The following is a 27,203-nucleotide window of genomic DNA, read 5'->3' on the forward strand; positions in this document are numbered from 1 at the left end:
CCACAAAATTCTGTCTAAAAATAAACAAACCTCTGACTTAATCATCAATATTACACAAATAGTATATTTAATAGCCATATTCTCATCTGATTAAAGACAAAATCATTTGTCATTAAATGTGAAGCTGTTCTTCGACATTGCAAACGAAAATATATGACTACCACGCAAAAATGTTTGTTTATTCAATACAAACAGGTGTGTACTATTCTACATCTTAAAATTCCAAGTGTCAGAATGCTAACATTATTAAAACCCCACATTTTAGCGTTAACCACGTTACTGCAGACAATTTGACAAAGTGATTGTGCCTTTAATCTTTGAAACAACAGCAAGAAACGTAACATAACGATTTCTATTTTAAGCTGTGCTGGTGCATCACGGCTGAATAACACTACTAAGCACAAACTCTAATTTTAAATGCACCCGCACCGCAGATGTTATTATATATTTTGAGGGGGGCCGGTGCCACCCCATGCCACCCCTCTAGACGCCCCTGGAGAAGGGGTTGGGGGGACAAGACGGGCTCGGGTCGGACTCGGGCCAAGAATTCTGATAAGCTGTCGGACCCGGGCCGTGCTAGGGTCTGAGCGTCTCGGGCCAGGGCTGGGCTAGGGCCTATATTTGAGGCCCGTGCAGGGCTCTACCCTTGGGTTAAATGGTTTAAAAATTTATTGTTTTATTACAATGGTCACTACAGGACTAGCAGAAACATTCTGACCTCAACACACTAAAAGACCGTTACCATCGACTGGAGCAGATTCTTTGACAGTCAGAGAGGAGCACACACCTAACGACTGGCGCGTCACGACTGGACAAATTCTGCCAAACCAAAAACAAACAAAAACAAAAAACTCACAAAACCCGCAGCATGCTCCCACAGCTGCTCCCACCCCATCAAAGACCACAATGCGGACAACACAGTGCTTTTAGCTATTGAAACGTAAAGGTTTATTTTACTTTTCTTAGTTTGTACTTAATATAACAGAAAACATTAACTTTCCTGCTATGTTGGTGTTCCTAATAAATGTCACAGCAATGTGTCTTGACTATGTTTTGCATTAAGTCCGATGCTTCTCTTTCTTTTTGGAATTATTGCTTGAGAAGACACATTTTATTATGTATTTTCAAATGCCTAGGCCTATGTTTAATTCCCTTAATTATAACATTTCTAGCATTCTTTTTAAACGTTTAGTCAAACAATAATATATTATCTCATGTATGTCGCTTAAAAATGAATTGGTTTTAAGTAAAAATGGTAGGCTTTTTTTTCGTTACATTTCCTGAGTTACAGGTTAGAACGAAATAAAACATTACTTAATGAATTCAAGGCACTGTAATTTCCATATCCATTTGACGTAAAACTATTATATATAATTAATTTATATATATATATATATATATATATATATATGTATATATATAGGCTATAGAATAATTTTATTTCGTCATATTCGTGATTTATGATTTTTTTATGAAAATGTATTTTTATAGAATAGCTAGGGTATTCATTATTCATTAGCCTATTTGTTATGAAGTTGATTTAAAATTCTTCATAATACATTTTAAGAAGTTAAAAGTTAAGAAAGAATGAAATTAGCCTGTGTAGGCTATAGATGTGTAGGCTAATTTTCTTAACTTTTATTTGACTGCACATCGTGAAAAAAAAAAAAAGTTCTTGATAATCTTTAAAATGAGAGAAATCACTGACATAATTTAGGCTATACTTTCTTCAACTGCAGAAAAAAATGAAATAATTTAATTTGCAGTGTTAACTTACGAATTAAATGAAAAACTAAATAAAGCACAACAAGAACAATAGAGTTTTTTTCTTTGACAAAATTTCAAAATGAATGCTGAATGATATTTGACAGTAAACGCATCTCCACTGCATACAATCGTTGGTGTCAGTCGCAAATATTAAACATGTTTTATATTTATATTTTAATATTTAATAAGGAAATAATTTATTTTCGCGTTTTTACTTTTCTTTGCATATTTATTTATTTATATTTGCTTTTTTACATTTCTTTGTACATTTATTTCTAATTATGGCAGGATTGGCGTTCCATAGTTATGCTCCGGGGTTTGCACCCTTCGCAAACGTGTAACACCATGTCCTAACTACACGCGGCACGACAAGATTCCAGCGACAAGCAATTTGTGTGTCCACACCTGTTTTAATACAGTCTATGGTCCACACCAAACGCAGCCAAATATCAAAGCCAATCAGAAGCGTGTTTCATAATTCATAAATATTAAAGCTTTTTAACATCATTAAATGTACATACTGAATGACTGATAACATCTTTGTCATGGAATACACTTGTTGGTTCGCAGTGAGTTCAGTTTTAACGGTCATCTTTGCTTTATTTTCAAGATCTGAGGTAAACTATCTATTGTTGCTTTCAGTATGGCTATAAGGTCACACAAAATTACATTTAAACTCATATTAGAGACTTTTAACTTTGAATAAAGCACATGATCACCTGAGATTATCTACTTTCATATAGTTTGTATGTTGTTTTTCCAGCGTCGCGCAAATAGAACCTGTTTCTAAAATAGAAATTTTGCGTGTCGCCGTCGCGGCAAGTTAGGACAAAAACTCAAGATTAACATGGAAAAGATACCTTTTATCGCGTCGTGTGTAGTTCGGACACGGTGTAATGCAAAAGCTCAAGTGAGGACAATGTGTGTAATAAGAGTGTTTATTATAAAATACAGTGTGTTCAGTAAGGTGCAGGTGAGCTGCTCTATGAGTCTGGGCTCTGCTCTCCGGACGCTCCTACAGAGATGCTGTGTCTGTCGCTCAGACTCCTCACCGCCGCCGCCGCCGGAGACTGCAGCACCTTACGAGACAGCCTCATCCTGCCATCCGTGGGGTCTCGGCCGAAATACTTCACCTGAGAGAACAGAACACACCGGTGAAGAAACCCGCAGAGCTCAGAGAGCACACGCTGCGGCTGCTGCCCACTGCACCTGGATCTGCTGCCCGACCTCCAGTCCCAGAGCGCTGGGGTGCTTGATCTGAAACACACACACACACTTCAGAAGCTGATCGAGCAGGGTCAGAGGACAGGAGGACAGGTGCTCACCCGCTTGTGGTCCAGCTGGGAGTTGTGCAGGAGCACAGCGCTCATGTTGGGATAGAGCTTCACCATCACGCCAATGTCCCTGGAACACACAAACTAGCTTTACTAGCTTCACTAAACACTACAACAAAACTCAAGCTCACTGAAGACAAGCTTAAAAATGAATTGGTTTTAAGTAAAAATGGTAGGCTTTTTTTTCGTTACATTTCCTGAGTTACAGGTTAGAACGAAATAAAACATTACTTAATGAATTCAAGGCATATATATATATATACTGTATATATATTTCATTTACATTTAGTCATTTAGCAGACACTTTTATCCAAAGTGACGTACAAATGAGGACAATGGAAACAATCAAAATCAACAAAAGAGCAATGATAAGCAGCTTAATGCAGTAATAATTTTATTTCATCATATTCGTGATTCATGATTTTTTTATGAAAATTCCGTTTTATAGAATAGCTAGGGTATTCGTTATGTTCGAGGCTTAGTGTATCCCATCATGCATCATGTTCTGGAAATAAATCGTGAGACTTTTTGCCGAGAATATTTATATTTTAATATTTAATAAGGAAATAATTTATTTTCGCGTTTTTACTTTTCTTTGCATATTTATTTATTTATATTTGCTTTTTTACATTTCTTTGTACATTTATTTATTTCTAATTATGCCAGAGTTGTCATTCCATAGAGCAGGACTGTACAACCATTCTCTCCTGAAAGGTGCAGTAGAGACTTTTCCATTGCAAGTGGTTTAACATGGTCTTCATCCTTGAATTTGACTGGTCAAGCAGTTTCCCAAGTGTGTACTAGGAATTTTCACTGCTTTCATCACTTTTCATATTAGACAAGATTTCAATCTGTGCATTTTTCACTTAACTTTTATTGACATTGTTATGCTAGTAGTTGACAACTTTGTTGGCAAGTTATGAGTGAGGAACTTTGCTGGTAAAATAAGTAGAATGAAGTATTGACAACCTAGATAAAAAAGGCAACAAAGCAAGTTTAAAACAAAACTAAATGAAAACCTAATGAACTGTTAATAAGAAGAGGTTGTCCACATATTTTTGGCCACATGATTGTGCAAATCATGGATTCAAATGACTCAGATCATTTAAAATCTGCACTGCCTTTTCAATCACAAATTTAATTGATATTAAATTACATTTATTTTTTCTACTGGTGCATTTTGCTGTCATTTGGATTATTAAATGATTATTAGGCTTCATGTAAACATAGTTAATGTCAGCCATGCACTTATTGTCCACATCCCTCATGCTTTGGAATGGATAACATTGGATTCTGGTTGAAAACAAGGTTTAGTCAAATACATTCAAATATGATTCAGTGACATACAGTGGAGTCATATTCAAAACACTAAAGCATGCTTGATAAAACAGCCTCTCACTGTCTTCACATCTTCTCGCTGTATGTAGGTCGTTCCAGTTGTCAGTTTTGGCCCACTCAGCTGGGACTATCCTGGAGACATCAGTCTAATTTTCTTTCATACACAAACACGCATACTCAAAGATTGAAAAACTGTTCATATTCTGCTGTAACAGGTGTGCTCAAAACTTATTTATTTTGAAAAAATGTCCACTATTGTTCATATAAAGTAGTTGGATTGACACAGTACTGTGTTGTGAGTTCTTTAGCCTGCTCTAGAAGCAGCTGTATAGAAGCTGATGCTGGTGAGTGGATGCGTTATTACAGTGGGCTCCTGCTGTGATAACGCATTTCCGTCACCCAAGCCGAAATCAACAGGGACTGATTTCAGTGACAGCATTCGGCTGCAATGCTCACAGCTTCATTGGGATTCTCATGGGATCCAATCACACTACAGAATGCAAAACCGCAGCCTCCCGGACAAAATATATCACTGTCAGTCCTAGCTGTGCCACGACAAGTCCTTGAATTGCTAGATTTTTCTCCATCTTCTCCACATCCTTTTCACTCTTTCATGTTTAATGAGAACAAAAGGGATTATGCCCAGATGCAAATTTAGTCTATATATTTAAGACAGTATACTGTCTGCATTAATACTACAGCAGAATCTGTGATTACATTGAAAATCTGGAATTTAAAATATTAGGGGAAAATAAAGGTTTTGGTGTAAAATGAAGAGGACTAATGTAGGATTCTGCACTACTAACTCATTAGCAAATTTGTGACATTGAATGTGAAATCCTTTGAACAAAAGGTCAAGATGCTCTTGGGAAAATGATCAAACAATTAAAGCAAAAGAGGCATACAAACTATGGAGAGTTGTGCAAATTTTGATTTGTTGATATGGATTATATTGAAACTGATTTTGTTTTGTTGTAAATTACAAAAATGCACAATAAAATCTCTGACTTTTGTATTTGTAGAAATCCAATCTGCATTTTCTGTCTCTGATTCATAGAACATCATTCCTGTTTTCATAATTTTCATTCTGGTTTTGAATCAGAGCAGTATGTTGCCGTGTGACAAGCAGCTGTAAAGGGGGCGCTGAGTCTAACTGCAATATAGAGCTAAGAAGGATAAAGCCATTTGAAAATTTATGACAGATTGTGGACATACTTTTCACAAGGCTCAGTACAATATCCAACAAAGTCATATCAGACAAAAGCATACATTTTAATTAGTCCACTCAAAACTAAAACTTCTGTAATTTACTCACCTTCATATTGTTCTAAACCTGACTTTCTTGCTTTGTGTGGGAAAATGCTATCTAGCAGAATGTCAAGCTGCTCTTTTCCTTATAATGTACAATGAAGTGAATAGTTACCACGGCTATTTCTGCTTTTTTCCACTTTTATTGTATGGGGAAAAAAATAGGATGCTCTACTAAATATCTTATTTTGTGTTCTACTCAAGGAAGAAAGCCATACAAGTTTGGAACCGCGTCAGAGTGAGCAAATTATTATATAATTTTAATTTTTAATTGTTGAGTGAAATATCCCTTTAATCTGTATACAATAGTAGTAGTAATAATAATAATAATAATAAACATACAGTGGTTGTCTTGAGAAGGGGTGGCAGTCTTTCTGTCTTTCTATCTCTGTTCATAGGGGGTGTCAGACTTTTCAAAGTCACTAGATCTTCTAGCTCCATATTTCAGCTGTCATCTTTGATTAGCTCGTTCCAAAAAAACGCTTGTTTGAACATGCTGGAAAAGGAATTGGAATTACAAGCTTTCGTTCTAGACAAGACAAAATTGTTCTTAGAGGTGACAGTGGGCATTTGGGAGTTTAACAACAGCCAGTTTTAAAGTGAGAAAAAACGAGAATGAGAGTAACATTTTGAGACAAAAACCTTGAACAATTTCTTTATTGGTAGATAACAGTGAAGCTTTGTTCTGTCATTTTTTATTCTAAATTATATTCATTGTCTGGGTATAAAGTCTGTGAGACCATGGCATTTTTGTGTGCAGTTCTATGCAAAAACATGCTTTTGAATTATTTGCCAAAATGCTGAGGGATTAGTTAAAGGAATATCAGAGACTCCAGGGGACTGCAAGGGTAAACAAAAAGATATACACAAAATTAAAGAATTTTTTTCTTTTTTCTTTTTTTTCCCAACCCAAACTTACAATTAATAATTGCTTTATTAATTAATTTAATATTCCTTGCTATTAAAAAGTTTGAAATTCCTGGTCTATAGGACTCATAGCGTGGGTCTTTTGACAACACACAATAACAACTGTTCATTTACACAAAGAAAGAAAAAAGGAAATGGAAAAAAAAAAAGACAAAAATGCCTTTCATATGCCTTCATGGCACTTGAAATATTCAGCATTCAGCCGTGGCCAAAAGTTTTGAGAATGACACAGATATAAATTTTCAAAAAGTCTGCTGCTACAGTGTTTTTAGATCTTTTTGTCAGATGTTACTATGGTATACTGAAGTATAATTACAAGAATTTCATAAGTGTCAAAGGCTTTTATTGACAATTACAGTAAGTTTATGCAAAGACTCAGTATTTGCAGTGTTGACCCTTCTTTTTCAAGACCTCTGCAATTCACCCTGGCATGTTATCAATCAACTTCTGGGCCACATCCTGACTGATGGCAGCCCATTCTTGCATAATCAATGCTTGGAGTTTGTCAGAATTTGTGGGTTTTTGTTTGTCCACCAGCCTCTTGAGGATTGACCACAAGTTCTCAATGGGATTAAGGTCTGGGGAGTTTCCTGGCCATGGACCCAAAATTTTGATGTTTTGTTCCCCGAGCCACTTAGTTATCACTTTTGCCTTATGGCAAGGTGCTCCAGCATGCTGGAACAGGCATTGTTTAATCACCAAACTGTTCTTGGATGGTTGGGAGAAGTTGCTCTCGGAGGATGTTTTTGTACCATTCTTTATTCATGGCTGTGTTCTTAGGCAAAATTGTGAGTGAGCCCACTCCCTTGGCTGAGAAGCAACCCCACACATGAATGGTCTCAGGATGCTTTACTGTTGGCATGACACAGGACTGATGGAAGCGCTCACCTTTTCTTCTCCGGACAAGCTTTATTCCGGATGCCCCAAACAATCAGAAAGGGGATTCATCAGAGAAAATGACTTTACCCCAGTCCTCAGCAATCCAATCCCTGTACCTTTTAGAGAATATCAGTCTGTCCCTGATGTTTTTCCTGGAGAGAAGTGGGTTCTTTGCTGCCCTTCTTGCTGCCCACCAGGCCATCATCAGAAAGTCTTGGCCTCACTGTGCGTGCAGATGCATTCACACCTGCCTGCTGCCATTCCTCAGTGGGTTCTTTGCTGCCCTTCTTGCTGCCCACCAGGCCATCATCAGAAAGTCTTGGCCTCACTGTGTGTGCAGATGCATTCACACCTGCCTGCTGCCATTCCTGAGCAAGCTCTGCACTGGTGGTGCCCAGATCCCGCAATTGAATCAACTTTAGGAGACAGTCCTGGCACTTGCTGGACTTTCGTGGGTGCCCTCAAGCCTTCTTCACAGCAATTTAACCTCTCCCCTTAAATGATAAATGATTGATTTAGGTGCAATCTTACTAGCAGCATTCTCCTTGTCTGTGAATCCCTTTTTGTGCAAAGCAATGATAACTGCACATGCCAGTGATCTCTAGCCTTGTCCTCATCAACACTCTCACCTGTGTTAATGAGAGAATCACTGACATGATGTCAGCCAGTCCTTTTGTGGCAAGGCTGTAATACAGTGGAAATGTTTTTGGGATTAAGTTAATTTTCATGGCGAAGAGGGACTTTGCAATTAATTGCAATTCATCTGATCACTCCATAACATTCTGTAGTATATGCAAATTGCCATCATAAAAACTGAGGCAGCAGACTTTGTGAAAATTAGTATTTGTGTCATTCTCAAAACTTTTGGCCACGGCTGTAGTGCACAAGTCAAATGAACTTTTATAATGTTTTCATAGCACTTTGTCCTTTTGTAGGGAAAATATCTATATGAAAATTCTTAAAATTTTTGTGTTCCATAAAAAAAAAGTACATTGCACGTTTGAAATGTCAGGAAGTGGTGATTAAATAATTTTAAATAATTAAATAATACAGATTTTTCATTCTGGGGTGAACTATTTTTCTAGTTAAACTCATCAGTCTGAGATGTCATTGCTTAGCGCTCATAATTGCAGCTTTCCCCTATTTTGGCCAGCACTTGTGAAGCGGACGTTTATTAGTGGAGATGAGAGCTCATCAAATGCGCCATTTGGGCTCCAGCTGCGGTATGATGAGGAAAGATGATTGCATGCTCTCATTTCATTCATCAACATTAGCCACAACACTGATCAGATATAACTGAGTTCACTTGATGCACCGGCCATGTATCATTTAATAATGCAGAGGGACTGTCAAATAAATTAGGAGATAATGAAAGGAGGAAGAATATAATTGCCCAATGCCACGTTTCCACGTGGGAAGTGTTAGATTTCTAAATGATAGTGTGTGATCATTAATCTGTTTTTCAAAGTCAGTTACGCTTAGAATAGACTTTGAATCTCTAATATAGACACTGATTGTATTATTGATTATTGGTCTACCCTACGGTGTGCCATTAACAACGTGGTCAAAGTTAAAGATCTGGCCACTGAGACTGCGTACGCGGAGTAAACGGATCACGCGTGACCACGGCATATTACGCAGGGTCACAGGGAATGCTCTAACATATCGAATGCCAAAGCTGCCATAATTAGAAATAAATAAAATAAAGAAATGTACAAAGAAATGTAAAAAAGCAAAAATAAATGTATAAATAAATATACAAAGAAAAGTGAAAAAAGCAAAAATAAATAATTATTTATAATTTTATTTCCTTATGTATTTTTAAAAATTTTTCCACATTTATTTATTTTTTATTTTTTTTTATTTATACATTTATTTATTTCCACTTTAATTTATTTTCACATCTATGTATTTATTTACGTATTTATTTCTTTATTTCCACATTTATTTATTTCTACATTTATTTATTTTTATATTTCTTTGTCCGTAGGGTAATGAGGAGGGCGTGTTTTACCTCAGGAATAGCAATCGAGCCAGAGTAAGCGAGGAGTAAGCTTTGAGGCCACAGTGACACCTTGTGGTGCCCAAACAAAGTACAAGAAGTGTAGCCTACATGACGCGCCTGTTGATAGTGTGGGATGAATGACTTGAGCAATATGGCCAAAATCTTATATCACGGGTTATTATTTCAGTTTCACGTGGGGGTTGTTTCGGCTGGGAAGCGTGCAATCTGTGATCGCCTGCATTTGCTGAAGCTCGCGAAAGCCTGCAACCGCTTTCTTATGCGCGCTGTTTTTTTAGGTTTCACTTTCATCGCATACAACGCATGTTTCCAAGATTCGGAATAGAAGGAGGCATCAGTTACTGTAGAAGATTTGTCGCCTCGCGCCACTTCCCGTGTGGACAGTCACCGCATCAACTGATTATAATGGATTCTCTTGGTGTAGACACGGCTTTAGATATGGATTAATCACACGTCTTAGGCTGGAAATATCCAGAATTAGGTCAAACAAAAGGTGTCCATGGGAACGGAGCTAGTGAAACACACACGCCATGCACTGAACATACAAGCATCATGCTCATCCAAACAGCGCCTGTACTGTGCCCTCAGCTTTTTGAGCTAACTGCATTTTTTTAATGTAACTTCCAAAAACAACATTGACAGCATCAGAAACAAACCCGTAAACTGTCCAGGGGCATTTTTTAAAAACCGTATTAAATGTATGCATCATGAATATGGAATGCCACGGTCTTAATTCCAATCGATAAATTCAGTTAAAATAAAAAAGGGCTGTTACTAGTAAAAATCCAATCAGTATCAACAAAAGCCATCAGAGACATCATTACTGAATGCATTTACACTGCAATTAGCCTACAAATGCATAAAATGTTATGAAATTAATGTTTTACATTTTGAAGGCAGAAATATGCCAATATGTCAATCAATTAAATGATACATTTAATATGAAACTAAAACAGACACTAGGTGGCGGCAAGTCACTGTCTTAACGAGTGAGTTCAATCCATTCAACTGATTCCTTCAAATTGGTTATGCTGATTCTGAAAACAGCACTACTTGTTGCCGTGGTTCAGCTGTGGATTTGTTTCTGTGATAATTATATGTAGGCCTAATGTGTTATTTAAAAAAATAAAAAATCTTTTCATGACAAAATGATCAAAAAGATGGCAGGTAAGGGACATGTTCAGGGGAGCACGACTTCTTATGTTAAGAGAAAGACATTTATTTCTCATAGCCATGTGTTTATGCTGCCTTCACGTGCTATCGGAATTATCATAAATATGAGTTTCCTAATCGGAAATTGGACGTGAACGGCCTCTCAAGTCGTATTTACTACTGGGAAATTCGGAAATAATTTTGATACCAGTTTCCGAGTTGCGCGGGTCATAAACTTTAAACATGGTGGAGGGGACAACAATTGCTGCTCTCAATGCTGTTCTCACAACAACTACATCCCTTTGTCTTGTCGCTAAAGTAGTGTATTTATAGGCTAGGTATGAACGATCGTTCGAAGCATATTGTATGTTTTATAAGCAGTGACATAAGCATTTATTTGACCGAAATTCCAGAATCGTCAGTAAACTGCATGTATAGCGCGATGAATGATTATAGGGATGTATGGGATGCTACATTTTATTCTTTCCGACATTAAAGCACTTGAATACGACAAGCTCGTAATCACAACTTCATAGGTGGGAAATAGGAAATTTCCAATAGCACGTGAAGGCAGCATTAATGCATGAACCTGCGTGACCATAGCAACCTTGGATATTCAGAAATGGATATTATGAATACATTAATAGGCCTATTTTGTTTTGAATTTAAGAAAGTGCAGAACTAAGAATTATTATATGAACCCATACTGCACATACCATTCAGGCCAATATGTAGCCTAATGTTCTTCCTTTATTATTATTAGTAGTAGTGTTCAGGGGCGTCATGCTTTCATTATTTTTGAGGGGGCATGAGTGAGGGGGGTTGGGGTCGTGCACGTCATTTGACACACAGCAGCCACAATTTACACGTGTTAACTAAATCTTGAAATAGGCTATCTCGATTCTCAAATATGTAAATAGATGCATTTTCAGATTATGTTGATCTATAATGGGCGATGTTCAAAGTAGCCTAATCTATTAACTATGCATAAAAACATGTCACTAAAATCATAACACTTTCATTGTACAGAAAGAGAGCAAAGAACATTTACATTATCAAAAAACATTTCCACTGGCTTCAGCTTAGAGTTCAAGCACTCTCAAAAACTCCCATTAAAATCACTGAAGCTGTTTACACAGTGCAGATGTGTGTACGAATTTGTAAGTAAGACACTCATTTCACAATGTTGTCTTATGTGTAAATAGATGCATTTTCCACCTTTATAGATTATGTTGATCTAATGGGCGATGCTCAAAGTAGCCTAATAATGTAGTCTATTAACTATGCATAAAAACCTGTCTATTTACTTAAGTAACAGATATGGGTGTCATGCCATAAAATATTTTTAGTACGAGTGACTTTGTATTTAATGTGAATTTAATAAAAACATTGTAAGTTAGGCTAAAATCATAACACTTTCATTTAAAAAAACATTTTCACTGACTTCAGTCTAGAGTTCAAGCACTCTCAAAAACTCCCATTAAAATCACTGAAGCTGTTTACACAGTGCAGATGTGTGTACGAATTTGTAAGTAAGACACTCATTTCACAATGTTGTCTCTGACGAGAGAATTCGCCAGAAAGAGGTATTCATACTATTCAGTCAGCGAGCGAGTGAAGAAAACACCAGCATTTTAGCGATGACTCATCTGAACGCATCTGATTGGTCATTGCATTCATAAGCTCAACAGCATCGTGTGTGATTGGTTATAATGCAGCGCTGTACAAACGCGTCTGTCTCTGGCTCAGCGCCTGCCAGCGAACGCAGATTTGAATTTAGCAGCTGATGATATGACGTGTTGAAAGAATTAATCACGCCACTGTGATTGTATCAAATATTAAAAATATTGTTCGGCTATTTTTTTGTCTTTTGGAAGCTGCATTTAAAATCCACTTGGCTCAAAAATCTGAGGGGACACGTGCCCCCTTACTTTGAATGGGCATGACGCCTCTGGTAGTGTTAGTATTATCATCATCAGCGTCATTATCATAGCCTATATCCAAACTAAAATTAAATAGGCTAGCCTATATGACATAGGCATGTGGAATATAGGTCTAATCATTTTATGACACATTGTGATGCTGATGTAAGCGATTCTGCATAAATGTTACTAAATAGGCCTATCATACATATTAACTTACTATTGTAAATAAAGTACTCTTGTTATATGCTATATTAATTAACAAAAGTTGTGTATGACTTTGGAAGCAAAGCACTTAATTGCGTCTGATGTTTCCAGATCATCTTACCTACCAGATAATGAACGTCTTTAAAGCAATATATTTGCACACATTTTGGTTTTTATAAAAACAACATGCATAAATGAGAAAATAATGCGGGAAGAGCTAGTTTTTAAATGCAATAGGCTAAGCCACAAAAAAATATCTCAATGTGATACTTGCATTGACTGACTCACCTGCGTGCATGGAAAGCTACCTAAAACGCAACACTGAATTGCTTCAAAATATATCTGGCTTGTCGAGTATTCGCATAAATGGGTATGTCTGAAGTGTAAGCAAACAACTGTGTTAAATTTTGATGTGTAACATTAGATCTGTGATTTGGATATTAATATAGTACACCTGCTGCTCTCTGTATCATGTTAATAAAGAAAAGAGGGAATCAATGCTCTTGACCAGTGAGTGTCGGGCTAGTGGTTCCAAATTTTTACTTGCCCTGCCCAAAAATATAAAAGTGTTGTTATCGTTATTTTTAATACCAAAATTTTAGATAACAGTTCTGTTTTACAATTCTAGATACCACAACAAAAACTACTAGCCTAGCCTAATAAATATAAAGTTCAAACATCAAAGACAAGTGAACAGTAAGTAAATAAGAACAAATTAACAAATTATAAGCAATAACACAAATAAATAAATAGAACAAAGATAAAATTTAAACAGTAGGCTACTTTACCAGTTCGTATGTAGGCTATTTTACGAGGTGGCTCATTGTACGAATTTGTACGACCTCACTCATAGGCTACGATTTTGTACGATTTGTCTAGACCCCAGTGACGGTTAGGTCCGGTACAAAAATAAACATTAAAATGTATGTGCATTGAGGCTATAGAGTACACTCACTGATTTCTGAAGCCCCCTTAGCCTGGATAAAACTAGCTGTGTTTGAGCAGTTTTTATTATCAGTAGGCTATAGGCTAGCTCATATTTAGGCGATCGCACGTGTTATGTGCCAGTAACCTATGCTTCAAAGTCTGAAAAAATTGCAGGATTTGTTCATTTCCTTCGGGAAAATCCCTATAGGCTACACAGTAAAATCCTGAGTGTTAAATTAACACTGCTCGGAGCATATATGGTCCCACTCTAAAAGAGTGTTAAAGTAACACTGAAGCAGTGTTAAAGTTAATGAGATAATTATGTGATTAATTAAGTGCTGATTGATCATTAGTAATGAACACCTGCTGTTAACAAGCAGACTCACTGAAGAAAAGAGAAACACAAGAACTACAACTGACTTCAGCCACAGCCTTAGATGAAATCAACTGAAATAAAAGACATTAAATCTCTCAAGATTTCAGTAGAAGATAATTAAACAACTCCACAAACAGCATCACCAGCTTCATGCATTACTAACCAGTTAGACTTTATTTCTGGAGTGTCTAAAACAGAAGTTCTTTATTGAGAATTAAGGTTTAGATTTAGTTTTTTTTTTCAACTTACCATTTTGGTGAATAGTGTTTGCTTTAGTTGCCTCTTGACCCTTGATTCATTAAATAAAAGTTTTTATTTGATTATTACAATTGTGTTTCTAAAGCACATATGTGATGGCAAGGAACTTATGATAAAATCACTTCATGCATCTGTGTCTCTGATGGCATTTTGTCTTAATTTGTAGTGTTTTTATGATTTCTGTATTATTGCAGTGCTATGATATCAGACAATGTGAGAAAACTTTATGAACCACTATTATAAATGTGGTTCATCAAGAGGTTTCAATTCCGGCACTCATAGACATGAAGAATCAGCATGTGAATCTCAGCAATGGTGACAAAATATTTGGATAATTTTGATATGATTTTTGAACGTCACAAAACGAGGCAGTAAAAAGTCACAACAAAAATAACATCAAATAGTAAGAATAAAAGAAAATCCTAAGACAATGCAGCGGCATAATTTATTCATGTCGCAATGCATGCTGGGAGCCATGGATGAGTTATGATTGCTGCACCCAGAATGCAATGCTTCATGAATCTGTCTGATGATCGTCACCATTGTTGAGATTCATATGCTGATTCTTGATGTCTGTGTGTCTAAACAGTACAGATGTTCTAAACTGGTGTACAAAGTGGTTTTTTTTTTTAAGTTCTTCATATTTGTTTAAAGTGCAGTTGTGATCAATAACAAACTATATTACACATCACCATTGATGACATCAGTGAATCAGGCTATGCATGACAACTACATCAGTATCAAAAAATGGCCAATATAACTTGATCACATTTTTTTCTTGCCATAACAAACGTGTTACATAAACACAGCTACAACAAACAGAGAAAAACTAATGTAAGAAAGTCAAGGGTCAAGAGCCCAACTAAATCAGACACTTATCTCCACAATGGTGACTTCAATTTGTATTCTTTTCATTAACATTAACGTCTAAACCTCTGTTAATTCTTAATAAGAAATTTTTAGATGCATGACAAATAAAGTCAAACTGGTTAGTAATGCATGAAGCTGGTGATGTTGTTTGTGGAGTTGTTTAATTATCTTCTACGGAAATCTTGAGAGATTTAATGTCTTCTTTTATTTCAGTTGATTTCATTTAAGACTGTGGCTGAAGTCAGTTGTAGTTCTTGTGTTTCTCTTTTCTTCAGTGATGTTGATTGTTAACAACAGGTGTTCATTACTAATGCACAATCATCATTCAATTAGTCACTTAATTACCTCATTAACTTTAACTCTTTGAGGACTTGTGATTTGACTTGAGACTTGCTTGTGACTTGAAAGGAATTACTTGGTCCCACCTCTGGACTCAAGTGAAATATGTTCAAAGTATTAATATGTTCATGTTAAAAATATTTATAAATTGAATTGGCAGTTGGCTAATTTAAGGAAGTCGGTTTCTAGAAATGAAGAGTTTTAATTTAATCCATGGTTTATTTACAGTAATATACTGTAAACTAGACTACAGTAAATAACTACACAATTAACAGTTAATTACTGGCAACAGTGTTGCCAGTATTTTACCATTAGTTTACAATGCAAGGTTTTAGTGTAGATGTTTGACCTACAGTAACTAGCTGGCAAAAAAGTGTTGCCAATATATTACTGTCAAAATGCCTGGTAATGTCTAACAGTGAGCTCCAAGATATGCTCCGAGCAGTGTTAATTTAACACTCAGGATTTTACTGTGTACAGTAATGCACACGGGCTTCATCAAATACTCCATGCATCTGTTGATTTAATCTTATGTGTGGATTAGGCTATTTGGTTTCATTTAGTGTGAATCTCCATTTTCAACGGCTCTGATAAGGCTAATAACGTGATATGCGGCAGGCCAACGTTATACCAAGCAGTAGCCTATACATTTGGATGTTCTCACATTTAGATCTAACATTTAGGCTAAAATAGCCTATAACGTTAGATATTTCAAATATCTTTTAAATATATGGCCTATTTATAGGCTAACATTCATATTTATTTGTATATTTAACATAAGATTTAACATATGTATTTACAGAATTTCGATTTAGATCAGCATTTAGATTTACGCTCTAAAAAAATCCTTCTTTTTTCTAGGGCGGGGCTTGACGGGGCTATAGCCCCATCAGAAACTTGCACAGCCCCGCCCTAGCGCCACTGCTTTTAGGTGATTCACACCGCGCGCCTGTATGTTGCTCTGCATAAAACTAGGCTACCCAAACATTGGGTTACATCATGTCTGACCCAGGAGCTGGGAAGCACAAAAAGTACCCAAATACTGAAAAATATAACCCCCAAAAAAATGGCTCAACCCAGCATTTGGGTGGAAAAAAATAAGGATTTTTTTTAGAGCGTAAATCTAAATGTTGATAAACATTATAAACCTAAAACAAATCGCCTAAAAGGCCTATAAACAATTGATATTATGGGGGAGGGGTCAAGCAACACAAGCAAGCAACACGCAAACGCAAGAGTCATGCAGGTGAACATCAGTCAATTCACTATTGAGAAAGTGAAAGTAAAAAAACTGACGGAGCTTTCTAATGCTTCATTAACAGCGCATATTCTCTGAGACAACGAGAGACGAAACTACTTCAACATATGCTGATAATGGTATATAACTGTCTTAAATTATTCCCTTAATATTTCTCTTGTAGTGAAAAACATGAGAAGAAAGGAATTTCATGTTAAACAGGTTGTTTTTGAAAATCGGTGCACGAAATAAAGCTGCTCTTCATTTACAATGCTGATTGCAGTGTTAATAATTTTAATTATAGGCCTAATTCATTGTGTAAATTAATAGACCTGTTAAAAGGAGTAAGCTAATAGACTAAACTATAATTACCCTCACAGCGAATCATGCGGTGATGCGCTATGAAATGATTGCGGGGCAATAATTTCATGTAATTTAATAATAAAAGTAACCTAATAATAATAATAATAATAGGCCTAATAATAATAAGAATGTAACAGGCCTAAATTAATTGGAAATGCTAAGTCCTCTTAATATTGCCAATTTTTGATGCTTTTGACAATATCTCTGGCTATCGTCGACACATGATACGACGCATCTCAGCACGGGGAGGTTATTGCGGGGCAACACCAGTGCGTGCCCTGTGTGCCCGTCCGCTATGCCACTGTGTGGAAATAGTTATGGTTAATAGTTAAATAGTGTGGACATAATATCGGCACTTTATTAAAAAATGGTTATAATTTACCATGTTTTCCTGCCAGCTGACACTGAGAGTGACTGACACTTGATGGTCAGAAAAAATGACTAAATACAGTGGGTACGGAAAGTATTCAGACCCCCTTCAATTTTTCACTCTTTGTTATATTGCAGCCATTTGCGATAGTGTAAAATAAATAAATAAATAAAAATAAAATAAAACAATGAAAAAAGAAAAAAATCCCTACGTTCTCTCTTTTCTATTTGCGTTCATATTGTATTAATTTGTAAATGTCATATTTGGCATTTGGCATTAGAAGTTACATTACTAATAACTGGCATATGAGAAGTTTAATACCACAGAAAAAAAATAGCCTTTTTCGAAGCTGCTGTATATAAAAAACACAAGGTGGCTGAATTTTCATGCTATTTAGATAGCTGAAGCTTATAGACGTTCATTACTTTCACTCAATTTAATTTGTTTTTTAACAACCCCCTCTGAACTGTTAAGCCCCTCCTTAGCACCCTCATCAAAAAATCCTGCGCCGCCACTCTACGTGACAAGAGACGTTTGCGTTTTCGACTATTAGACATACGAATAAGAGTGAATGTGCACATTTTAAAATAAAATATTATTTTCAAATAGTGTAAATTGATTACTACTTCATAATTACAAACCTAGAACTTATTTTTAGCATTCTTATTTACTTATTTAATTGCTTTATTATTATTATTATGCAGTAGATCTTACAATTCCTATGACCGTGTGCGTGACCGTGATGATCAGATGCGTGTTAAAGTTGCGTTTGTTACTATAGCAAAGAAAATAGTTTCTGATGCTGTCAATGTTGTTTTTGGAAGTTACATAAAAAAAATGCAGTTAGCTCAAAAAGCTGAGGGCACAGGACAGGTGCTGTTTGGATGAGCATGATCCTTGTATGTTAAATGCCATGTCTACACCAAGAGAACCCAATATAATCAGTTGATGCGGTGACTGTCCACACGGGAAGTGGCGCGAAGCGACAAATCTTCTTCAGTAACTGATGCCTCCTTCTATTCCGAATCTTGGAAACATGCAATGAAAGTGAAACCTAAAAAAACAGCGTGCATAAGAAAGTGATTGCACGCTTTCGCAAGCTTCAGCAAATGCACGCAATCGCAGATTGCAGGCTTCCCAGAAGAAACAACCCAGATGTGAAACTGAAATAATAACCCGTGATATAAGATTTTGGCCATATTGCTCAAGTCATTCATCCCACACTATCAACAGGCGCGTCATGTAGGCTACACTTCTTGTACTTCGTTTGGGCACCACAAGGTGTCACTGTGGCCTCAAAGCTTACCCCTCGCCTACTTTGGCTCGATTGCTATTCCTGAGGTAAAACACGCCCTCCTCATCACCTTACGGACAAAGAAATGTAGAAATAAATAAATGTGAAAATAAATAAATGTATAAATAAATAAATGTGGAAATAAAGAAATAAATACATAAATGTGAAAATAAATAAAAGTGGAAATAAATAAATGTATAATTAAAAAAAATAAAAATAAATAAATGTGGAAAAAATGAAAAAATACATAAATAAGGAAATAAAATTATAAATAATTATTTATTTTAGCTTTTTTACTTTTCTTTGTATATTTATTTATTTATTTTTGCTTTTTTACATTTCTTTGTACATTTCTTTATTTATTTCTAATTATGGTAAGTTTGGCATTCCATACTAGCACAGGAAAGACATGATCAGTAGGGGGCAGTCATGTAACGTACTGTACTGAAGTGGCAGAGAACATTAATCACGGCGAGTCTATTGAAATTTATTGCGTGTACTACGCGAAGGCCAATAACATATTCATGATTCTTTTATCAATAGTATTATCACGTGTTTTTCATGACAGTTTGATCACTGAAAAATAATTTCAAAAGTATTACTCTACAGCCTTATTTTTTTTTTATCATGCTTCGCTATAGGTTGTGGATTATCTAAAATCACAATCTAAAACGTAGCTTGATGTGGTAAGAACTACGACCAGAAAACCAACATAAAAAAAAAATCGGTTTAATTTAAAAGTTTAAATATCCCGTGCTAAGAGAACTACAAAATTAACAAAAGAAAATGTTTATTTTCAATCGCGAGAGAGTGGTGTAATGAGTAGGCCTAAGTAGGCTACAGGTTTTTGTTAATGCTAGGCCTATCCTTTGACGCGAGTGACATCTGACAGACAAACAAAATTGATTTTTGCTACATGATGTGACCTAAAATAATTTACAAAAATAAATAAAGACAGGGTCTGTGTTTTTGTAAGTGCAAATGAAGTGATGAAGCAGAGGAAAACAGTTTGCATTTTACAGCCAGTTTCTTTTTCCACAGTCTCACGTTTTACAGTAGGCCTGTTCCACTAAAAACGGCTGGGCAGTTATTGGGTTATTTTTTTAGTGATTGGTAGTTTTGTTGGGGTTTATTTGTTCCTGTTTGAAAACATTCATTTTAAAAGCTGGAAACCTGTTAAACATATTAATTTAGTTCAGATAATTTAGCATGAACGGATGAAAAAACTAACAAATATAAAAAACAAACATAAAGCAATTGAAGGCCGGTATGGATTCTTTAATTTCCTATAATTTGAAGATAATTTAAGCATTATTTGACTGTAATAAAATGTAATAAAAACAGAGAATACAACCGGAAATTAAAACACATGTTTCTGAACAGAGAAAACGGAATAAAACTATAGAAATAAAAATTGATATATAGGTCTATACACAAAATACGTTTCACTTGAATCATTTACAGATTAAAAAAAAAAAACCGAAAGGAAAAAATGTGCTGAGGGCCATTGACGTGCTCCGAAGTTCACAGAAAGTAATCCGAGACTGCAGAAATTAAGCGGCATCCTGCTTGTTTTCTTTATTTTGCAAAAGCTTTACAGTTTTGAATTATGTTTTGCTTCTGTCTGTCTTACCAACAAGAAACTATGCTTAAGTGGTGGGCCGTCAGGGCCAGCAAAGCCTTCTCTGCTGGCCTAAACACTATCAGAATCACTGATTTAGTTTTAATATATTTTTCTTTCTTTCTTTAGTAATGGCATTCATTCTCGCTACATAAGATACCATGACTGTTATGTAGTGCCCTGTTATGCTGCATTACTGTGTAATATTTATGGTTTCTATAGCCGTGGCATCATTATGATGGTATGAAGAGATGGATTAATTCATGTAGGACGCCACTGAAGGCCTAGGTGTAAAATGCACGGCCCGCCACTGGCTTAACCACAGGTCGAGAGCTGTAGTTCCAACCACATAAGATTGCGACGCTGTTTGTGAATGTTCGTTTGAACTATGGTTTCGGGAAACACCGAATCGTTGAACCATGTTTGTAACGACGCGGCAGAACTTGCGACCATAGTTGGCTAACAATGCTTTTGGGAAACACACACCTGGCTGTGGTGTTTAACTACAGAATGTTGTTCCTTGCGCCACCAGGTGGATATTGTCTGAAGCACGACAATGTTTTAAAAAAATCTGAAAAAGCGCCTGCAGGGAGCTCCGTGATCACGCGTGGCGAATTGCAGGCTGCCGCGTGAAAAAAGACACGTTCTCAGCGGCCAGATCTGTACTTAAGCAGTTAATGCAGATAGATTTGTAACCCATCACCACTTTTTCACTGTTCTTTCAATGACCAGAATCAGATTTATAATATTACTAGTACTGTAGTACTACCTTTAGTAAATGCTCTGCAGGAAAGAGCTAAAATATTCAACAGAACCCGTCCACTTTTTTAGCCGCCTTAGTTCAGTATTTCTGATTCATTTTTTCTTCATAAGCATTTTTTCCCATATGCAGAAATTCTTAAAAAAAAAAATAACCATAGAAATTCCAACATAAAATTAAAAAAAAAAATCAAGACATGAATAATTATTTGCGATGTCATAATCCAGTGGAATGTCGGAAACTAAGAAACAGAAAATTTCACACTAGCCTTGCAAACAACTGGGAACGTTTTATTGCTGGAGATATTTGTCAGGAGTTAAAACAATAACTGATGAACTGAAAAAAAAAAAACACAAAATCAAAATGACAGCACACAACTCTGAGTGCTGTGATAACAAAAAAAAGAAGAATGAATATACATGAGAAAAAAAGAGGAATTGCAACTACTGCCAGCACAAATGGTCATAATGCAACCAAGCTAAAAGACTGCACGACAACAGCGCAACATGGTGAAAATCATAAATACACAGAATGAGACACGGACTAAAAATAAATAATTGTGAATTTCAGAAATGTGGTGGCAGTATGAATCCAATCCATCATCCACCTTATTTTATGAGCTCTTGTAACCTTATTTAAATAGAAACCAAGAACCAGTTGTAAAATATCCAGTAACATGGAGCTTTGCTAGTGTGGAGGGTGATTTCCACCAGTTTACATCTTATGGTTTTCGAACATCTGACTCCATAACACAATCGAGACAGATTAACATACAATACTCTTCTATAACACTTTATGCAAGTACAGTGGGGTCCAAACGTCTGGGACCTCAGAGGTAAAATTCTTCTATTTTGCATTTATAATTTTTTTGTCATAAAATAATAGAATAATAACATAAGCAATTTGAATGAAATGTTAGAATTAGTTGAAAAAAAAAAAAGCATAGTATTTGGTAATATTAATTAATAGGTTGTTTGCAATCACGTGATTCTGATGACGAGCGAAATGCAGCTGGAGGGCAGGAAGTGATTTTTCTCCATAGCAATCACTAGCAGAAACTCAAAATGCCTGTGTTTTGCATTGTTTATGGATGCTCAAATCAGACAAACCGAGAAACCACAAGGAGCTTTTATCGTGTACAAAAATGTGTTGCTCATAAGGGGGGGAAATTCAAGAATTTGACTGAAAAACGCATCAGTGAAGCTCTCTGAACTGCAAATAACCTTATTTATGTGTCTACGTGTGGCGTTTAGCACTGAGTGAATTCTGACTGTCACAATGCGTGCGTGAGGTGGCAGCCCAATCTATTTATATCTTTATAAATATCTTAATATATTATTATATCCTATAATAACCATTTACACGCACGAGCATTATCACACGAGCTTCGCTCCTCCCAACCGCAGACACAGGTTTACAAGCCACTTTTTCCTGCGTTTTTCAATAAATTTCTTGACTTTTCCCCACTTATGAACAACACATTTTCGTACACGATAAAAGCTCCTTGTGGTTTCTCGGTTTGGCCAATTTAAGCATCCATAAACAACGCAAAACACAGGCATTTTGAGTTTCTGCTAGTGATTCCTATGGAGAGAAAAATCACTTCCTGCCCTCCAGCTGCATTTCGCGCATCATCAGTGACGTCATGTGCAAACAACCTATTATTTTTTTTTGGCCTGACACGGACTCCATAAGTTTGAACAAAAGCCAGCTGTTGTTATCCAGCATAATTTGTGTCCATCAATGGAAGCAGGGAAATCTGACCCCTTCAGATTTGAAGTTAGACAAATTAGCTTACCTGATTAGCAACACAAATTAGTGCAGAACCCTAAATATTTCTTTCTTCTTCGTTGTTCATAATATTACTTTATTTATTTTTTCTCTTAAAAATCCTGAAACCTTCTGTTCATTTCCCTGCTTATATTAGGTTTTGAATCTCAGCTTTTCAATGTGGGCTCAGCCTTTTGGACTTCACTGGATGAGCTACATTGAACTAGGTGTTTGTTCAATTTGTACAGAAAGTGTATGAAAATGTCACAATCAACTGTTATGTACAATAATGAGCTACAAAGTACTGCATCTATGATGTAATAAAATATGTAAACATTTATTGTTTGACACAGGTGACTGTGACAACATGAAATATACACTTGTTCGCACTGAATTTGTCTTCCTCAAATAAATTCATATTTCAGCCCTCCTTCAGTCATCGGATTGCTTCGTTCACACTTGATCCATATGTGAGTTGTGTGTGTGTTGCAAATGACTTAGTCAAAACTGAACTGAATTTAATGTTGAATGTCTCATTTTCCATTAGTAAAAGATGGATGCTTTTCAGTTGAATCGGGTTATACATGACAGAGCTCAATTAGAATACGAATGTTAAAGCAAGTTAGTTCCTTGACAGACACCGGAAGAAAAAAGGATGAAAAATAAAAGCAGAAACAAACAAAAATGAGTACGTTAATACAATTAAAAAAGTCATTTTTCCACAGTAAAGCCCTGAAACACATTCCAAAAAAAGACAATAAAAAAAGACAGTAAAACCATTTGTTTAATGGAACACTTCTTCTCCAGCATGGGTTAGAAAGGTACTGTTTTATGGCAAATTTTCCCACTTTGCATCTCCAAAACAACATCTTCTATTTCTCCTCTTTGCAAAGATATCAGTACTACATCACACACATCACATGCATGTCCAAAATCATGACCATTACCCATGATCATCATTGATTTGTACAGGGTTACAATGGACAAGGGTTGCTTTGTTTTTTTTCCTTTTTTTTCCTTCTCTCCTTTTTTTTTTACACCAAGGATTTTGTACCTCAGAAAGTCACTTGAGGGATAACAATGTTGCAATGAGATATTTTACACTGGCATTGTCCCACAACCAGACAGAAAGTAAGGTATCAAGGTCCCCAGAGTCCTATTTGCCTTCTCCCTATGCTTACCGTATGCTTAAGTGTGCTTCAAATCACATAACTCGGAAATGGGTTCATTCTGACTCAGTGTGTTTGAGCTTTTAAAGGATTTTCTGTGTAAAATCATTGTTTTCTGTTCAAGATTTCTCAGATGGTGTTCTGTCTCTGTGTTTTGCCATTTGGATTTTTGTTTTATACATAGTATTCCTTGTCCTTGTCTTTGGGTCTCTTGTTGCTGGCACCCTTAGTGTTGGGCTGTTTGTCTTTGACTACTGTGCCATTATTCTGTGCAGAATTGCTAATGTAGTTCCGTGTTTCATCTACCTGATAGGAGCTCTCGTCCCTGTTCCTGTATTTGTACATGGCATAGAGGAGGATGAGGATGCACAGGGCGGCAGCAGAGATGATACCCACCACCATACCCGTAGTGCTGCTGGACTCACGTATTACCTCTGAGGCACCAGGAGGCACTCTCCTGATACCTGGCACGGTGGGCAGAGCACTGGGGATGGTGCGCAACATGGGCTGGGTGATGTACGGCCCCTTCGGTTTGGTGCCGTCCATGTCGAAAGACGTGGGGAGTGGTAGTAGCACTATGTCCGGTTGGGGTTTGATTTCACGGTTGTTCATTTTCCCAGCTGGGATTTTAGGAGCGGTCTCGAGCGTGACGGGTGATGCAGCTGAGCTCCTGAAGTCAGGCAGAGGCGGGATGGCCGTAGTCCTGCCTGCCTCAGAGGCCTTGCTAGGTTTAAAGTCCTTTACTTCCCACTTGGGCGCGAGAGCTTTGTAGCCACCTTCGTAGGTCGACGTGGTCAAGATCTTATCTGTTACCAGGGAGAAGGTGGTGTAAAAATCTTCATCATCAGTAGGGGGGAGGCTAGAGTCGAAGGCCTCCCCAGAGCCAAACCCCGATATCACCAAGCCATCACCATCATCATCACCATCATCATCATCACAATCATCGCTGCCTTGGTCCGACAAGCAAGGTACCCCCGCCTCGGTGGCAATTGACAGGAACTCTTTGGTGGTCTCAATAATGGTGAGGACGGGGTGAAGGGTCAGGGGAAGGGGGATGAAAGGGGCTCGAGTGGAAACAGGGGGGATGTCTATGGGATCCTCAACTAGAACAGGGATAACTAACTCCCCTCCTGGCAAGCAGAAGAAAAAGAAAGGAAATTAGTGTCCATTCAAGTCTGGCTGCTTGCAAACAAGCAACTGTACATGACCAAAAAAGCAAGAACATTGGGAAAGAAATATGACAAAAAACACTTGTCTAAACCAATGGCCAAAACAAACCAAGAAAGAACTGAAAGAGAGAACAGAAATATAAAAATGCGAGGTAAATTTATCAAAAGGCTTGAAGGGACATGCAGGGTCTTGAGCTTTCTTTTTGGCATACTCGGTTTAATTGACCTCTACACAGAACACCTATTACTCACAATTATTGCACCCCTGCAACTTAGAGTGACTGAAACAAGCGAACCTTGAACATCTTTGTTTTGCTATGTGTACAGGTGAAAGTACAAAGCTGAGCCGATCCGTTTTGAGCAACTGCTCACATTGTGAATTCATTTAGGAAATTTATGTCTAAGCATCCTGTTGGATCAACGAACATAAGACCAATGAAGAGCGTAATATATGGAACACTCCCAAAAAATTATTGTATTGAGATTTCTAATTTTCTGAGCGGCTTATCAAGACTGTAGAGAAAATTACTTTATTTCTTTTCTATTTCAAGTCTGTCACACTTGAGATGAAAGCCAATTGCCTTTTGACAGTTCTTATGAAATTGCCACAATGGCACAAGTCACATGACAGTTCAACAACACCTGAATGTTTAGTCTCTTATGTGAACACTATGTCATACCATATGTTACATGATTCACGTCACTCAGTTTGACAGAGACAATTTAATTGTTGAGAACATAAACACATTGGGATTCACATTGACATTAATTTTTGGCAAACTATTGCATTTAGCTTGATTTACTGAATAAGGCCCAATGTTCTTATGATCGATTACACAGAAACATGTTCTGGTTGTTTTTCATGAAGGAGATCTATTATAAATTGGAATTGTTCTTGAAGTTATTTTTTATTTTTTTTTACAAGTCAATTATTCAGATGGTGGTTGAATCTGCTCAAACTTTCGCCAAGGTGGCTTTGCTGATTACAAACAGAGGGCACTATAAGGCAACACAGGTCTTAAACAACGGACCAAAATAAATAAAAGGAGAGGAAAGAAAAATAAAAGCAATGCAAACAATGGTTAATGGTTAGAGCAAAGCACTAGAAACATTCGCAAACCAAATGCACGGAGAGTGAAAAAGAGAGTAGTAAAGTACATACAAAGAAAATTAGTCTAAAAAATAATAAGCCCATAAAACAATTCATCAAAAGGTGGAAGCATACCATCAGTTCTGTGACTTACATCAACAAATTGCCCGCATGATTTTGGCAGGAAGAAAAAATTTACAAAAAATTAAGAAAGTTGTGTAAGAATGCTTGGGGATAAGTATGGTAAATCTGTAAGGATTTAATTAGGCAATCAATTTATCCTCTGATTTTATATATCATTATTTTTTTTTTCTTAGACAAGATGATACAGGGAGGCAACAGCACGTACATTCACACCATGACATGAAAAATAACTTCACCATTCTGCTCATTTGTTCTTTCTTTTGATAAATAAATCCTTTTCTCTACAAAAGAAAACTGTACATTTTCTTTTTAAGATAATTTTGCTTTGAAGTATCTACAGATACATATTTTCTTTGTTCTTTTTTTAAAATGAATTCTTAAACAACTGAATGACTGTACATACTGTACCGTTGCTAAGAGGAGAAGGGGAGGGAAAAAAGACAGAGAAAGAAGGGAGAGAGAGAGAGAGAGAGAGAGAGAGAGAGAGAGAGAGAGAGAGAGAGAGAGGGGGGAGAGAGGAGAGAGGAGGGAGAGAGGAGGGAGAGAGGAGGGAGAGAGGGAGGCCTATGAACAAACTAGGTAGGAAATG

General features: G+C 36.6%; 2 protein-coding genes across 2 annotated transcripts in view; both read right to left on the bottom strand.

Annotated features, from left to right (window-relative positions):
• Window positions 1–2,689: 2,689 nt before the first annotated feature.
• Window positions 2,690–3,236, bottom strand: LOC107657222 (polyribonucleotide nucleotidyltransferase 1, mitochondrial-like). The gene is made up of 3 exons (XM_016445247.1): window positions 3,093–3,236; window positions 2,977–3,024; window positions 2,690–2,900 (listed from the first exon to the last, which is right to left on the bottom strand). Exons 1-3 carry the CDS (start codon window positions 3,156–3,158, stop codon window positions 2,751–2,753), a joined length of 264 nt encoding a protein of 87 aa, XP_016300733.1. The 5' UTR covers window positions 3,159–3,236; the 3' UTR covers window positions 2,690–2,750.
• Window positions 3,237–22,950: 19,714 nt separating this feature from the next.
• Window positions 22,951–27,203, bottom strand: part of LOC107657215 (neurexin-3b) — a 375,749-nt gene continuing 371,496 nt past the window's right edge. Inside the window, exon 20 of the mRNA XM_016445239.1 lies at window positions 22,951–25,341. Within this exon, the coding sequence (XP_016300725.1) occupies window positions 24,386–25,341 (956 nt within the window). The 3' untranslated portion in view covers window positions 22,951–24,385. The remainder of the gene's footprint in view (window positions 25,342–27,203) is intronic.

This window comes from Sinocyclocheilus anshuiensis, unplaced genomic scaffold (genome assembly GCF_001515605.1).
Source record: "Sinocyclocheilus anshuiensis isolate Anshui unplaced genomic scaffold, SAMN03320099.WGS_v1.1 scaffold2089, whole genome shotgun sequence".
Taxonomy (NCBI): domain Eukaryota; kingdom Metazoa; phylum Chordata; class Actinopteri; order Cypriniformes; family Cyprinidae; genus Sinocyclocheilus; species Sinocyclocheilus anshuiensis.

Bases quoted from the DNA above. Each gene is read 5' to 3' on its own strand.
- LOC107657222 (XM_016445247.1), bottom strand. From the start codon at position 3,158: ATGGTGAAGCTCTATCCCAACATGAGCGCTGTGCTCCTGCACAACTCC. The intron at 3,025-3,092 runs GTGAGCACCTGT...TGTGTGTTTCAG, and splicing joins CCCAGCTGGACCACAAGCGG to ATCAAGCACCCCAGCGCTCT. The intron at 2,901-2,976 runs GTGCAGTGGGCA...CTGTTCTCTCAG, and splicing joins AGGTCGGGCAGCAGATCCAG to GTGAAGTATTTCGGCCGAGA.